Source organism: Agelaius tricolor, unplaced genomic scaffold, assembly GCF_023055355.1.
Source record: "Agelaius tricolor isolate 1412-34295 unplaced genomic scaffold, bAgeTri1.0.p SCAF_26, whole genome shotgun sequence".
NCBI classification, from domain to species: Eukaryota; Metazoa; Chordata; class Aves; order Passeriformes; family Icteridae; genus Agelaius; species Agelaius tricolor.
The window spans coordinates 6,823,670-6,837,697 of record NW_027269286.1 but is presented as its reverse complement, the minus strand read 5'-3'; the positions used below and the strand labels follow the sequence as shown (position 1 = coordinate 6,837,697).

General features: G+C 37.6%; 1 protein-coding gene across 7 annotated transcripts in view; it reads right to left on the bottom strand.

The window, feature by feature from the left end:
• ENOX1 (ecto-NOX disulfide-thiol exchanger 1) overlaps positions 1-14,028 on the bottom strand; it is a 356,085-nt gene that overhangs the window by 61,874 nt on the left and 280,183 nt on the right. For all 7 annotated transcript variants that reach the window (XM_071448309.1, XM_071448308.1, XM_071448303.1 and 4 more), the window contains 2 exons: positions 5,330-5,436; positions 1,954-2,071 (listed from right to left, as the gene is read on the bottom strand). In XM_071448309.1, the coding sequence (XP_071304410.1) occupies positions 1,954-2,071; positions 5,330-5,436 (225 nt within the window). The remainder of the gene's footprint in view (positions 1-1,953; positions 2,072-5,329; positions 5,437-14,028) is intronic.

The window sequence follows — 14,028 nt, the reverse complement described above, 5'->3', positions numbered from 1 at the left end:
GTACTAAATATAAAAGTACATAATATAAAAGTACTTTTCCAGTTTATTTTTGTTTACCAATGTTTTGTACACGATAACTCTTTTGGTTTAATTCCAAGTTCCCTCTATTGCCATTGACAAAAGAACCAAATGCACTTGCTTTAACCAGAGTGTAGTGTTGAAAGAACATTAATTTGAGAACTGGATGACTATGTATGCAGCAGGATGGATCAACTCCACTGAGTTTAAGAGGATGATGAATGGTGCAACAAACAATGATGGACACGTACTCAAGTGGATTCATATTCCTAAATTTTGATTTAGAATGCAGCACATTACTGAGTTTGCTCAAGTGCCCACATTGTAACAATACAAATAACTTGAAATTGTTTGTGATAGGAATACTGTAGAAATCTCAGATAGTACAACTTTTGACAGTAATGTCTTTTTTCATGCATGAAAATCAAACATGCTTTCCTATCTGTGGTGTTATAAAATGAATGACCAGCTCTGCCCTAAGCATGCATATGTTAAACCTGCTGAATTGGTAAGTATTGCAGTTCAAAACATTCCTGCATCTCTTCTGGCATGCAGGCTATATGTATTTCTGGCTCTACCTTCCTGTTGTTAGTTCTAATGACTTTTCTCCATGAGAGTGGACACAGTCGATGTAAAATAATTAGATAGTCATAAAAATTGCTGATTTCTAGCAATTCCTGGTCTGCAATGACCCACTCTCCCAGATTCAAATGCTCTGCTAATGGCATCTAGAAAATAAAAATCAAAAAAATAAGCCTAGCAGAGATTAAGGCTGCCCTTTATGGGTTTTATTGTTGTGTTTTTCTTCCAGGAAAAATATTAAATTTCCTCTCAAGAGAGATGTCACAGTAAAAATTTCTTTGCTAGAATGACATTCCTTCCTTTGGTCTTTACTTCTGAGGCCCTTCAACCTCACACAGTATCTTGTCACAGAAGGAGCCAAGGAGTTCTTCTTTCTGTAAGTTTGAATTCACACCTTTTGACTGGCATACAAAGACTTGAAATCATTGAGTGGATGAAATTCTTTCCTTTCTTACTATGGTGCCTGCATGAAAAGGACTAGATCAGCATTACCCTAGTGGAGACTCTCAGTTTATTTCCATATTATTCCTTCCTTTATTTTTCTGAAACTTCACTCTTGCCTGGCAGTTTCTAGTCATGCTTTGGCTTCAGCTCCTGAAAATTTCATTCTTTATATGAGTGTCTAAACAAGCAAACCCTTGTTAGCAATTCAAAAATCATTAGCCAATGCCAAGAAATAGAAGAATGCATACATCCAGATCATGTTACCAGTTAGTAACTCTGGCAGCTTCTGAGCCACCTCTTGGTGTCCATCCTGGATAGCAGAGTATTTGTAGAAGGCTGAAAAAGCTGTTTTTCTTATTCACATTACATGCACCCTTGTTCTTGGACTCAGGATAGCCATCTAATGAGTGTCTAACTCATGGAGAATGCAGTATCACACTGTGAAATAGGTACCCCTAAAAGGGCAGTATGCAACCAAAAAAGCCCCACAGTTGAAATGCTGTTTCTTATAGACATTAGAGATTATGTCTATAAGGTAAGAAAGGAAGAAAGGTACAGCTTAGAGAATACTGACCAAAGCATAACTTGAACCGGTCTCATATAATAAAACATTGTTTCTACCATGGAATGAAATGCTGAAGAGAATGCAGTAAGGAAACATAATGCAAAGCTGAAGAGAATGCAGTAAGGAAACATAATGCTTTCAGCCAAGGGCAGAACTGGAGAATTTTCATCATTATAAACATAGCAGGTGACAGACATCTCCTTGAGACAGCTTGCATCATTCAAATAACTAATTTATGAGGGTTTAAAATAAGATGCTGTCTTATATAATCAGTTATTAAAATGTCACTTCTCATATGTAAGTTTTTGTTTGCTTTTACTAAAACAACACTTGCATATATTTACCTGAATCATCTACTCTCAGCTTTTTAGTGGGATTGTCACCACTGTCATCATCGGACATTTCCATCTCCTCTTCCCGGCGGATTCCCATGAGCTGTTCACTGTGAGCATTTCGGAGCTCCTAAAAGCCAAAATTACCTTTTGTCAGTATTAACTTTCATAAAGTTATTATGCATTATTTAGTACCTGTTTTAAATACTGATCTGATTTTAATTATACATAGTTTATCATTGTAATCATATTTATTTGTGTATGAATATTTATAAAAACAGAAGCACAGGGAATTATTCCTGTGAAAGAACTGAGTTTATCAAAGGTAACAGGGAAAACAAGACAAAGAATGACTTTCCCTGTTTAGTGATCTTTAGGCCTGCTAAACATAGGAAGAATGTTTTAACAGCAGGGATAATACTTAAAACTGGTGTATAAAGCAGACTGATAAAGAGCCTGTCAGCTTGCTTAAGGGCTAGTTAATTCTTACTTCCCTCTGCCACTTGGGGTATGATTCATTTGGCCAAATGTAGGTGTCTCCAACACACAAAGTTGTATTAGCTAAAAGGCACCCTTAAAGTCCCTCGTTCTCTCTGCTGGTTGCAAAGGGAGTGGAGCACAGACAGTGCAGATGAAGAGCTGTGTATTTATTTGTCAAAGGAATCTCACCCTCTGTCCCTATGCCCAGATTGCCTTGGATTTAAAAGACCCAGTCCCACAATGCTGGCCTGCAAATCCTTGCATCTTGATCCAGAAGCAGTGGCAGCAGGGACAGCTCGGTCTCTGGGTGACCGCTGCAAGGGCAGGCAGGCAGCCCCTGCACATGTCACCAGGAGAGGATCAGCAGGCACGCGGGCTTTGTAGCAGTCTAGACGGTCTTTGTTCTGGGCAGAAAAGCTGGCGCGGGCGTAGCGGCTGCCTTTTTAATGGCAGCACTGGGAAGATTGAGAGGACTCTATTTTGTCCTAATAATCCTGTCAGGTGTAACATGGGGATGCTGCACTGTGATTAGTGTAGGCTTTGTCCACCCGCAGACAGCTAATTTTTCTGCCAACAAAGAGCTTAATTCCCAAAGAGGTGGTTTGAAATCTTTGAAACAAGGGAGAGTCGTGTGGAAGGAGGAGACAGCATTGAGGAGTCCGACAACAGCTCTGTGCAATTAACAATAATCTGTCAGAGAGGGGCTGCGTGAAACAAAGGGAAGGCGTTTCTCTTCTGCTGTACTCTTGGTTTATCAGCAGATCTCAAATATTCTGAAAAATGTATCTGTGCTCATTAATCCCAGCAAAGGCAAGGAACCTAATTAGTGGGTGTTTTACAGGGGAATAATTTCAAATTAAAAAAAAAAAATATTAAAAGGCTAAATTGTCAAACCAGAAGCATCTCTGGAAGAACCTGGCAAGCCATTTCTGAATTCCTTAGTGGAAAAGGCCCCCTGCAAATTTTCCTGGGGAAGGATACTGCATATATGAGCAGACATCCTCTTACATTTACTCCCTCATTAGTGGACAAATGTTCTTGATGTATCAGTGTCTACATTATCAGCAGAGTCAATGATTTTCTATGGAGAAGGTCTATGTGATGAGTCTTTTCTTTGCCTTGGGTTTCTAGCAAAGCTTTTCTAAATTCAGGAAAAAACTGGAAGGTGATCAAGTAATTAAGCAAATCAGCAGATAATATCATGGTTAGAAGATACAATTTAAATAAAATATACTATTTGGTTTATTTACATCACATTTCATATCTGAAAAACAGGCATTTCCAAAATACATGGATTTAGCTAGATGCTTTACATAATTTTGAATTGTTTTAAGCTCTTGTCCTCTTAAAATCAAAAGGCAGTAATTTTTGAAAAAAATGAGTAGAGAATTAACATTTCTGGAAAGTCCAACTCTTACACATTTCAGTTTATTAAGTATTTAGAAACCAGCAAATGAATGACACACCACATCCCTTTACAGAAAGTTAGTTTAAGAAGGGATGATCTTAATATAATTAAAATAATCTACTAGCAAATAATATTTTTATATTTCTCTAAAATATAAGACAAAGATCAATCCCCAACTTCCCAACTTTCGATTGAACAAAGACATTATCCACTATGTATATGAAATATTTGTGAACAAAATGCAAAATACAGTTCATACTAATAAATTATGCTAACATTTTATTTTAAGTGTCCCATTATTGAAGTAGTTTTGTATTCACCATAATAGCACTGATAATAAAGTATTCATTTGGTATTCACGTAGATGTTACATTTAGTGCCATTGGTATTCAACTGTAATTTAGCATTAGTTAATGGACACTTAAAATGTTATCCAAATGATTTATATCACAGTACTTCAGTGTTTCTCATACTAAGTGTACAACACTTATTTTACAAGTGTACTACAAAATAATTAAATAAGTGCACCTTACCTTCTAAAGTTTTTATTCTGAGACAGAGAAAAATCATTTAGAGGACTGTGATAGTAACAATCAACGTACTGTACCACATGGCAGTAAACCAAGTGTATGTAAATTGCTCATATTAAAATTAAAAAAAAAAAGGAAGAGGAAAGAAAGAAAGAAAGAAAACAAAGACAGCGGTACTTACTTTTTAAAATACAGGCTCATAGCGTATATACTGAATTAAAATCGAAAGCTGGATGACCAAAACACAGGATGAGGTCTAGCACTTCCTTTGCTGCCACTCACAGCAAGGGGAGTTAGAATCCCATTTCCTCTGCTCATGCTTATGACAGTCACACATGCATGGTCCCACACTGCTAACTCTGTGTGGTTGTATGATTACATTTATACTGGTTTCTTTGCAAGCATAATACTTAGAATCAACACAAGAGATGTATCTACTTTTTCTAAGATAAACATAGAACAAATGGGAAGGAATAGGTCACAGTTAGGGACTTAATATTCTTAAGTCATTATTTAGGAAAGAAATTTTTTATTTTATTTTCACTCAAAGTCATCTTATAATGACCATAAGATGGCACAGTGAAAAAAAAAATCTTTGCCACAGAATTCTTCTTTTAAAAACAGATCACGATGACTCCTAAATTCCTTATTTGAAAATATTGTTCCTAATTTCACTATGTCAGTTCATTATTTTAGATAGTAAACATAATCTTCTAACGATTTCCCAAATTTTGCATGAAAAATAAAAACACATTGCTCCCTGTCTTCCTGTTATTTAATGGCTATTACCATAATGAGAGCAATGGGAGCAATTCATACTGTAGATGAGACTGCAAACGGCCAGTTGATTAACAGCTAAAATGGTAGCTGTAAATATTGCCAAATACACTATGTCCAGCTACAATCACACTCGTTCTGTGTCAATCCAGCTGTGAGATGATGGATAGAAAGTAAAAATAAAATCACCAACCTCAGAATGCTTTCGCCAAATGTCTATGTTCTTTCGCTGGGCTTTCGAGAAATGGTCCCAAGCTTTTTGTCTGGTAGAAGCGTTGAAAACGGCGACAATCTGCTCAACTTTGGTGAACAAGGAAGTCAAACAAGACAAGCAATTTATGTTGTGATCACTATAGAGAAGCAAAGCAAAGACACTAGGAGTCTATGGATGATGTCATTACTGAAACAACATCATCAATATCCATCCAATGACGTGTCTTTCGTACTTACATTGTATCAATGTTGGAGATGTCTCCCTTCAAGTCTGTCTCCATAACTTTAGTCTACACAACTCTTAACTATGCACCAAGAACCAGGCATGCAGCTGCTTCCCCGTGATGTCTGCTACCACTCCCTGTGCTGGCACACACATGGTGAGTGGCAATTGGTGTATGACCACAGAAATGACCCTCGAGACATCCACCTGACACATGTTTTCCTGTGGCAGCAGCGTACAGATGAGCGGGCTGCACGGAGAGAAGCGTGGAGGGCAGGAAGGCTCTGCTTTGAAGGGTGACTATCTGACTGATAGTGGGAACTTGTCAGCAGGTGGGAAGGGCTGAACCTCCCACCTGGAGGAGGCTAAACCTTCTACCTGCAGGTACATCAACATACACTCTGTGGCTGCAGCTGCTGCTTCTCCTCCACTCAGTATCAAAGGGCTCACCTGTGGTAAATCAGAGCCGTCTCCATGGCCTATGTATGGTTACTTACATGAACAGACACTTTTTTTCTTTCATACAAGGTGAAGAACAGATGTGAAATGGGCTTCCCTCTTTCAAATCAAATGAATTTGTTCTGAAGCCAAATGTCAATATTTCAATCAGTTTTCTAGGATAATTAAGATCCTCCAGTTTTAAGCTATTTGTTCATCTCAGTTGAGAAAGCTTTTCTCTCAACACGCCTTTCTTTTCACTTCAGTTGCAAGTAAAATTGTCCTTCCACAACAGTGACCTGCCTAGAAATGATTTGGCCAAGATGTAAGTCGCCTTAATCCCAGCACAATTAACTGAAGAAAACACTAATAAATCCAGATTTTTTACAAACAACCTTGGCTGTAATAATGAATGAGCAGCTGTGCCAACCTAAGAAGTCAAACTGAAAAATGCTTCAACTCTTTGACAAGGTTCTTTGCTATCTATCTTTTTAGATTCCTGGGTGGAAACAATGTCCTTCCTTTATCAAGTTGCAGCTTGCAGCACTTCTTACTCCTCTCACTGAAAAGTGGTGGCAGGAGTGCTAGAACACCCTCTGCCCTGGTCCCTTATCTTGCTGATCTGGAGCTTCTCTCATTCTTCCCTTAAGTCAGAGATGTAGAGAATCTTACTATACATAGCAACCTATCCTTCCTAAAAGGGTGAGCTCACCTACTGAAGCAGTATCTTTCACCTCTAGGACAAAAAGTTAATCTCTCTCATTTGAGCGCATTTCTTCTGTTCTCTGGTTTTTTACCACTTTTGAAGGCTGCCTTCAGATTCCAGAAAATTACAATATTTTGAATAGAGTTTTTCTTTCAGGGATGATTAATTACCTTCTAAAGTCATAGAAAATAATTGTAGTTCATTTTCTTTTAAAATGAATACATATAGGTAGTTTACAATAAAGAAAGTCTTTCAAACCTACTGTGATGATCTTATCCATTTGTAATCCATTCAACTTTTAAAGGTAGGTGTGATAATTTCAGCCCATTAGAACTTGCTTAGACTAAAGAGTCTAAGCATCAAGGAAGTAATGCTGTGTATATTTTTTCAATTAATTTGAAAAGAATGAAAATGGTAAAGCACTCGATTATTATGTGTATAGAAATTGAGGCTAGAATTTAATTACTGTCATTCTGTTGATGACCCAGGTGCTCAGAAAATTTTGCTTAATTAACAATCTGTTTTCAGTTTGCAAGTGGTAATTCAAGTAGAAAAGATTCACAAAGATATGAGGAAGAGCTGGTTTGCCATTTTCCACTAATAAGTATTAATAAGATCATCTGAATTTTGAAAAACATTTGAACTTTAAAGTGTTTAATTTCCATTATGTGAACAGGTGCTAAGATTTATCAAAAGTCATTATCTGATCATTTCAGAAACTTTTCTCAATGGAAAGACAAGCTAGGAAGATGCCATAGCTTCTTCTTGTATAACTGCAGTAGACAAAGTGAATACTAAAAGGATCTTCTTCACTTACCTAACTTTTTGGAATTAAAAAAGTGACAAGAGGTAGGATAGTATCAGTACGACATGCTAAAAATCAAACCATTTAAAGAAACTTTATGGAACAGGTAGGAAGGGATAATAAAAAGGAAGATGCAGAGGACAGTACTAAATGAGTATGTATCAAGGACCAACATACCAGTGCTCTGTTCAAACAAAGTGTCAATGTATGTACAGCAATTTCAATATTCACAGCAATCTAGGCTATGAAACTTTGCAAATTCCACCATAAAAGGTCTCCAAGAATTACATTAGAGCTAAACAGCAGCCAAGGTCATGGTACAGGGAAGTGCCTCCACATCTTTTTGTACTACACCAAAATCCTGCATTCCTGTGCCATGAGATGGCAATTCAATGTAAACCTGCACTGCCACATTTTTTCTTGTTGCACCAAGACTCATTTGTTTTCCCATAGGTACTCTGGAAGCCTAAAGCTGGCATAATGCTTGTGCTCTGTGAAATTTGGAAGACAAGACATGATGTACCCACTCCTGATCAGGATCAAATTTGTATGGGTAAGTGATCCAGCAGCACACAGCCCATAGGGATGGTAGATTCACCCCTAAGGAGAAGTCATGAAAGGTTTATATTAGCTGAGAAGCTCCCCAGCTAACTCATTTTTTGTCTGTGTCTGAGTAAAACTTGGCCAAAGAGAGGTCCCAGATTTTGGGCTGACATCTTCATAATCTGAGTCTCACTACTGACCATGGTTTTCAGATTATTTCTGATCTCCAGGAAGAAATTTCCAAAACTATATAACAGGTCATATCTATCTCCCCAAGGCACCTTGAACTCCAGAATGCACTGTAGTGTCAACTGTGATTGGTAAGTAGAATTATTAAGTAACATGAAATATTCATTGTCAAACATCTGTTAGTGAGTTCTATGCTATATCAAATTTTCATTGACCATATGCAAAGCTATTTCCTTACTAAATTAGGATTTAAAAAACCACATTGTTCTGGAAGGGTCCATAACATGTCATGTTTTTCCCATCAATATGGCTTACAGGATGTAAGTAATTGCATCTTTCCTAATGACTTATTCTGTGGCTGCTAATTTACATGGCATGTTTCTGACAAAGGATTATTATCTAATTGTTTTTCTGCTGTGTTCTAAGTAGCTAGAAAGACCCAAATAACTAAGCCTAGAGTGATATGCTAGTGCAATACCCTTTATCAGAGGTGCTAGCTCATAGTAAGTATATGAATAGGAAGTTTAAGGCTCAGTTTCTGCTGCCACAAACTATGCTACCTGGAAAAAGTATTTCTATCAAGTATAAATGTAAAAGCAACAAGAAAAACTAGGAAAACCAGCAAAAATCCCTTAAACAATGCCTGCAGAAGTTGCATAGAAGATTGTATGAAATGGAAAACTAGAATATCTCCCAGGCAAGAAAATATTTGATACAGGATATTTGAAAATTGTACTACCAAAGAAAAGCAGAAATAAATGAGAACCAAAGTGTAGCCTCATCTGCAGATTAAGAGGTAGAGAGAATATTTTTACCCTGCATTACATTTATCAAGCAGTCAATTTTAAATACATGATTGAGTGTCGGCTGAAATTTATTTCTGGGTTCAGGAGTTAAGAAGTACTCAATTTTTCCTTTGCTTATTACATTATAAGCTGCCATGCATATTATTTTATACTATATATTATGATATACATAATTTATAATAGAAAAAGAAGCAAAATAGAAACAAAAAAATGTGTTAGAATAAAAACAAAAGTCTTGGATGGCAGATAAAATAATTGGATTTCATGTAGAATTTTACTCCAAATTCCACCAATTAAGGACGCAGGATGAAAAGGGCTTTGCACTAAATTACTGCAAGTGTCAGAGTAGAATATATGGCAATTTAGCACAGAAAAATTCTGTAAGAGTGTGACAGTTGACATGAAGGGTAAAAGAAAAATTCAACCCATAAAATTACAGTGTAAAGGAAACTGTTACAGTAAATGTATAACACGCTTTTCAAATATAGAGTCGCAGCACAGGGAGGATATAGAGTTGGCGTGGTTTGGGTCAGAAGCCCTGTTGCTGAATTCTGACTAAGCTGCAGTCTGCCAATCGATTTGGCTCCAAGCCCAGCAAACCAAGGAATTACAGTAGTCAAGGCTAGATGCTGTAGTGAATGAATTAGAGTCCCCAGGTCAGTTTTGGATAGGGAAGAGAATATTTTTGGCAACAGTCCTGAAAGGCATTTGGTAATGAGCTGAACATAACTTAGCATTAAGTCCAAGGATAAAACTGTGCATAGGTAAATGACATGTGACATGGGTAAGAGAAATGGTAGACAGATTGCAGAGTAATGAAACATGTATTATTTTAATTAACTTGAGCCACTCATTCTTTTGGTTATGGTACTGCTTACTTTCAAAAAAGAATTTGCCTTTCTCACTTTTAGAGTTGGAAACCTGCAGCCTCTCCCTGTTACTCAATTCACATGCCACAGACGGAGAAACAGATGTGATTGCCTTTGACTAGCAGAGGAAAACATAAGAGTTGGAAATATCACCCTGGGGAAGACTGCAGATAATGGAAGGGATGGGTCCTAAAGTAAAGCATACCATAGCTGGATACAGAAGCAAAGGCCATTATAGACTTGTATAAAGAAGATGCAGGTTTTGACAGCTGTGCAAAATACCTCATCTGCCACTCCACTTTGATTTTCGCTTTGTTGGGGTTTTGTGTTTGGCTGTGCTTTTTAAAAAACTTTTTAAAATTCACAATTATCTGCAACCCCATCAGAGAAATTTGGTCTGGGTGCTGCCCAGATGCCTGTAGGTTTCATAAGACATAGTGTTAAGACATAGCATGATCAAGGAGAAAACCATAGGACTTCACTATTACATCCCCAAATTCCACCTTTTTGGACAGACCGAGAGAATCTGCAGCGATTTATCTCCCAAATCATTTTGCTGTGTGGGCAGTCAGCTTGCAAGGATGCCATTCCTCAACCTGCCCTTCTACCAATAACTACATCTGTCCTGGCAATCAAAACCAACCAGGGACCATTCTTGCTCTCTGAAACCAATGGGCACAGCATGCTGAGTGTCCCTGCAGCAACAGTGCTTCTCTCTTCCCAAAAAGATGCTTTTCTGGGAAACTACTTGGCCTGCATCAAACTCTGAACTGTATTACATTTTGTGGGAAAACACTAGCTGACCCAGAGCAACAACTTTCTAACAGCTGAACAGTATGGGCCAGCCTGCCCTAGCTCAGCTTAATTTAATCCTGCAGACAGAGTCAGGGGGGATCATCCTTTAGTAGCAGTCTCACCTCTTCTGCTCTCATCCTGGTACAGAGGTCTCAGCAGTGCAGACAGCAATTACAAGACTTACCAGAGGAAGAAGGATGTTTTCCTCCTACCCTGTCTCACCTACCTGAATACTAGAAAGAATGTCTTCTCTCTAAATTAGTTCTACCTTTCCCTTTGACTAGCCCTACAGCATTTGAGACCAGAAGGGTGTATGTCTTGGTTTATGCTTAACCCTCTTCCTGTTCCATCTGACTCAGACTGCCTTGTGTGGGTTATTAAGAGGCTTAGTGAATGTCACTAATCTATATCTAGGTGATGCAGAAAGAAATACTTCTTTCTAATACAATCCACATAGACAAATTAAAAAAAAAAAAATTATACCACAGCACTTACTATAACCCCTGGTCTTGTAAGAATATCAAACCCCTGTGTCAGCAGCCACTGGTTTCCTTTCTCCTTCTTTTAGCTATGGAACTCAGTGGGGAACAGTGAAAGAGGAAGCAGTATGGGGATACTAAAAGTGCCCAGTTTACAGGATTCGTACTGAAACCTGTGCAGTAACTTGTCTGAGGTACGTATATCAAGAATTGATAGTTCTAGAAGTACAACGCTCCTTGTTAAACTTTGAAATAAAGAAAAAAGTACAATTTAATTAGAGAGCCCAGTTTGCCCTGGAAGGTATTGCTAGAAAATCTGTCTACAATTTAAGCTTTGAAAATCTTTTAGATTATGAAACTGTGGTTTAATTTACAACAGAGAAACTGACAGCTTGGTGTAACTGTAAGAGCTGGCACTGTGCCATGTGATAAATCACTCGGACTCAACAAGACCACTTCACCTTCATGTCATTTCTCAACAAACAGGTGCCTGACATTAGACCAGCACAACACAGGAGGGCAAGTAAAAATGTGCAGTACCTGCTCTTTCAATGCCACAATCTTACATTATGGAATGGACTTTATGGACCTTGTGTTGACAACCAGAAAAAAACCTAGAAAAACCTCATCTGCCCCCCCACCAATTCAAAGGAAGGTGAAGTGAATGCTGCTTTCTTTGTCAGCTTGACAAGATTATAAACTATTCCCAAAGAATTGCAGTTAATTAACTATTCCTTCTTTTATTTGTTAGGCACAGCTTTCTTTTCAGTTCTCAGATTTAAAAATAGCAAAAGTGGGAACGACGATTTTTCGTAAATCTGTCCGAAAAGAGAATTCCCAGGGAACTCTGCAATGTAGGAACATCATAAATGACATTAAGCCATCACAGGTCCCATTAAGTGAAGTAATAATTATGCAGGAATCTTGCTGATTAAAATATTCCTAGGAGATCAGGAGGGCTATATTTTTGGGGGGCATAATATGGTTCCTTTTGCTTAAGAAAAAGGATAAAGATGTGGATGAGGAGGTTTCAACAGCCATAGACTCTACTGGCAATCAAAACAAAGAAATTGTCTCACATACTTCAGGTGTGAAATTTACTCCTCCATCTGTTGCATACCTTATGTTCTCTTGACTGCCATGACTCCTTCCTTCTGTATTTTTGTTCCTTCTATGTGTGTCCATCTTTTTCTGCCACATAGTCTATCCCTTTCCAAAACTCTTTTCTTCCCCCATAACATCTGTCATCATCACAAACTACACCATTTATGACAAATTCAGTGATTTGACATGAAGCATGACTAGCGCACACTGAAGGGAGCAAGTATTTCAATCACTCCTAGTTGCATAGGATTATTCATATTTATAAGGTTTATTAAATAATTTGTAAGCAGTCTGAACAGCAGACCACATGGTATGCACAGCCAGCTCATCCTTTTGGTTGAAACCACCTTTCCTTCCTTGCCTAATGACTCTTCCCTCATCCTTTATTTCCATAGAACATTTACAGCTCAGTTCTGTGGTGCATCAGGCCCTTACCCTGTCTCTACTCAGCAAGGCAAGTCAAAACCAAGCACAGATTTCCATGTGATTAAAGCACATGCTTCTTTGCCTTGAACCTTGTGTTATCATCTAGGAGAAATGCAGATTCCAGGCAAGTGGCACGAGTTGTCAAAATAGACTGAATTCTCTTGGAAGGCAGTGCTTTTATTTTTCTGCAAAATACCATGCATATTTAATGGACTACATTAAAAAAAAACAAAACCACACACCCTCTTAAAAAATAACAGAAGAGCTTCGGTTGAAATTCTGTCCATGCTTAAATCAATACCAAGATTTGTATTGACTTTAGGTGGAGTGAAAGCTACAGACAATGGAAGGAATGCAGACATTCAAAGAAAATGAAGCACAGAAGAATAAGCTATGGGAAATACTACAGATTACAACCACAAAGGGTTATACTGCCAAAAGAAAGAGAGCAACTACAAGAATGCAAGGTAAAATAAAAATGGAGTCTTTCATCTCTATTCTCTGCCACTGCCACAGCACCCTGTATAGAAGTGCTTTTAGGGAACATGTGTATATGAGATAGAAAATCTCATAAATAGAAGGACAACTGAAAAAAGAATAAAGAGATCCAGCTGAGCTTTACTGGACAAATTATCAGTATAGAAACAAGCCAAGAGCACACTAACTAAATGAGCTAACAAAAGGAACTGGACGGATTGCAGAGGTTATTTTGTACTTTTTATTTTTTCTTTTTTAGAAATGCATCAAGGTAGAAAGAAAGAGTGGCAACTAATGACATGGATGATTAATGTTTGTATTATAATGGCATTCTATGACACCAACTGAGAACTGGGCTGCACTGTAAAAACACATTATATGACTTGATCTCTTTCACAAAGAGCTTAATGATGACCTAAAAATTGCACATAAAGTAAGCTTATATTTTTGAATTAGTCAGTGGCAAATGAAAGAAAGACTGTAAGACTGGACAATTAAAGAGCAGGAAAATCCTTTTAAAAGTTGTTATTAATGTGGAGCAATTGAAAGACTGCTCTGGAAAGCATGATTGTATATTAAAAGTCTGACTGCTAAGCATTTAATCAGCATGCTTTTAATGTCTGTAATGAAACTGGCTTCATTTTTGGTGCTATAAGAATACTAAAAGTGGAAGGATTTGAGGGAGAAAGTACTGAAGTATGGAATTTAAAGGAAAGCAGATGAGACAGTGATTTTAGCATTCATCATTATATCAACGTAAATTCTATCTTTTATAAAGCAAGAGAGCAACTTCTGAAGTGAACCTGTATAGGGAAAAAC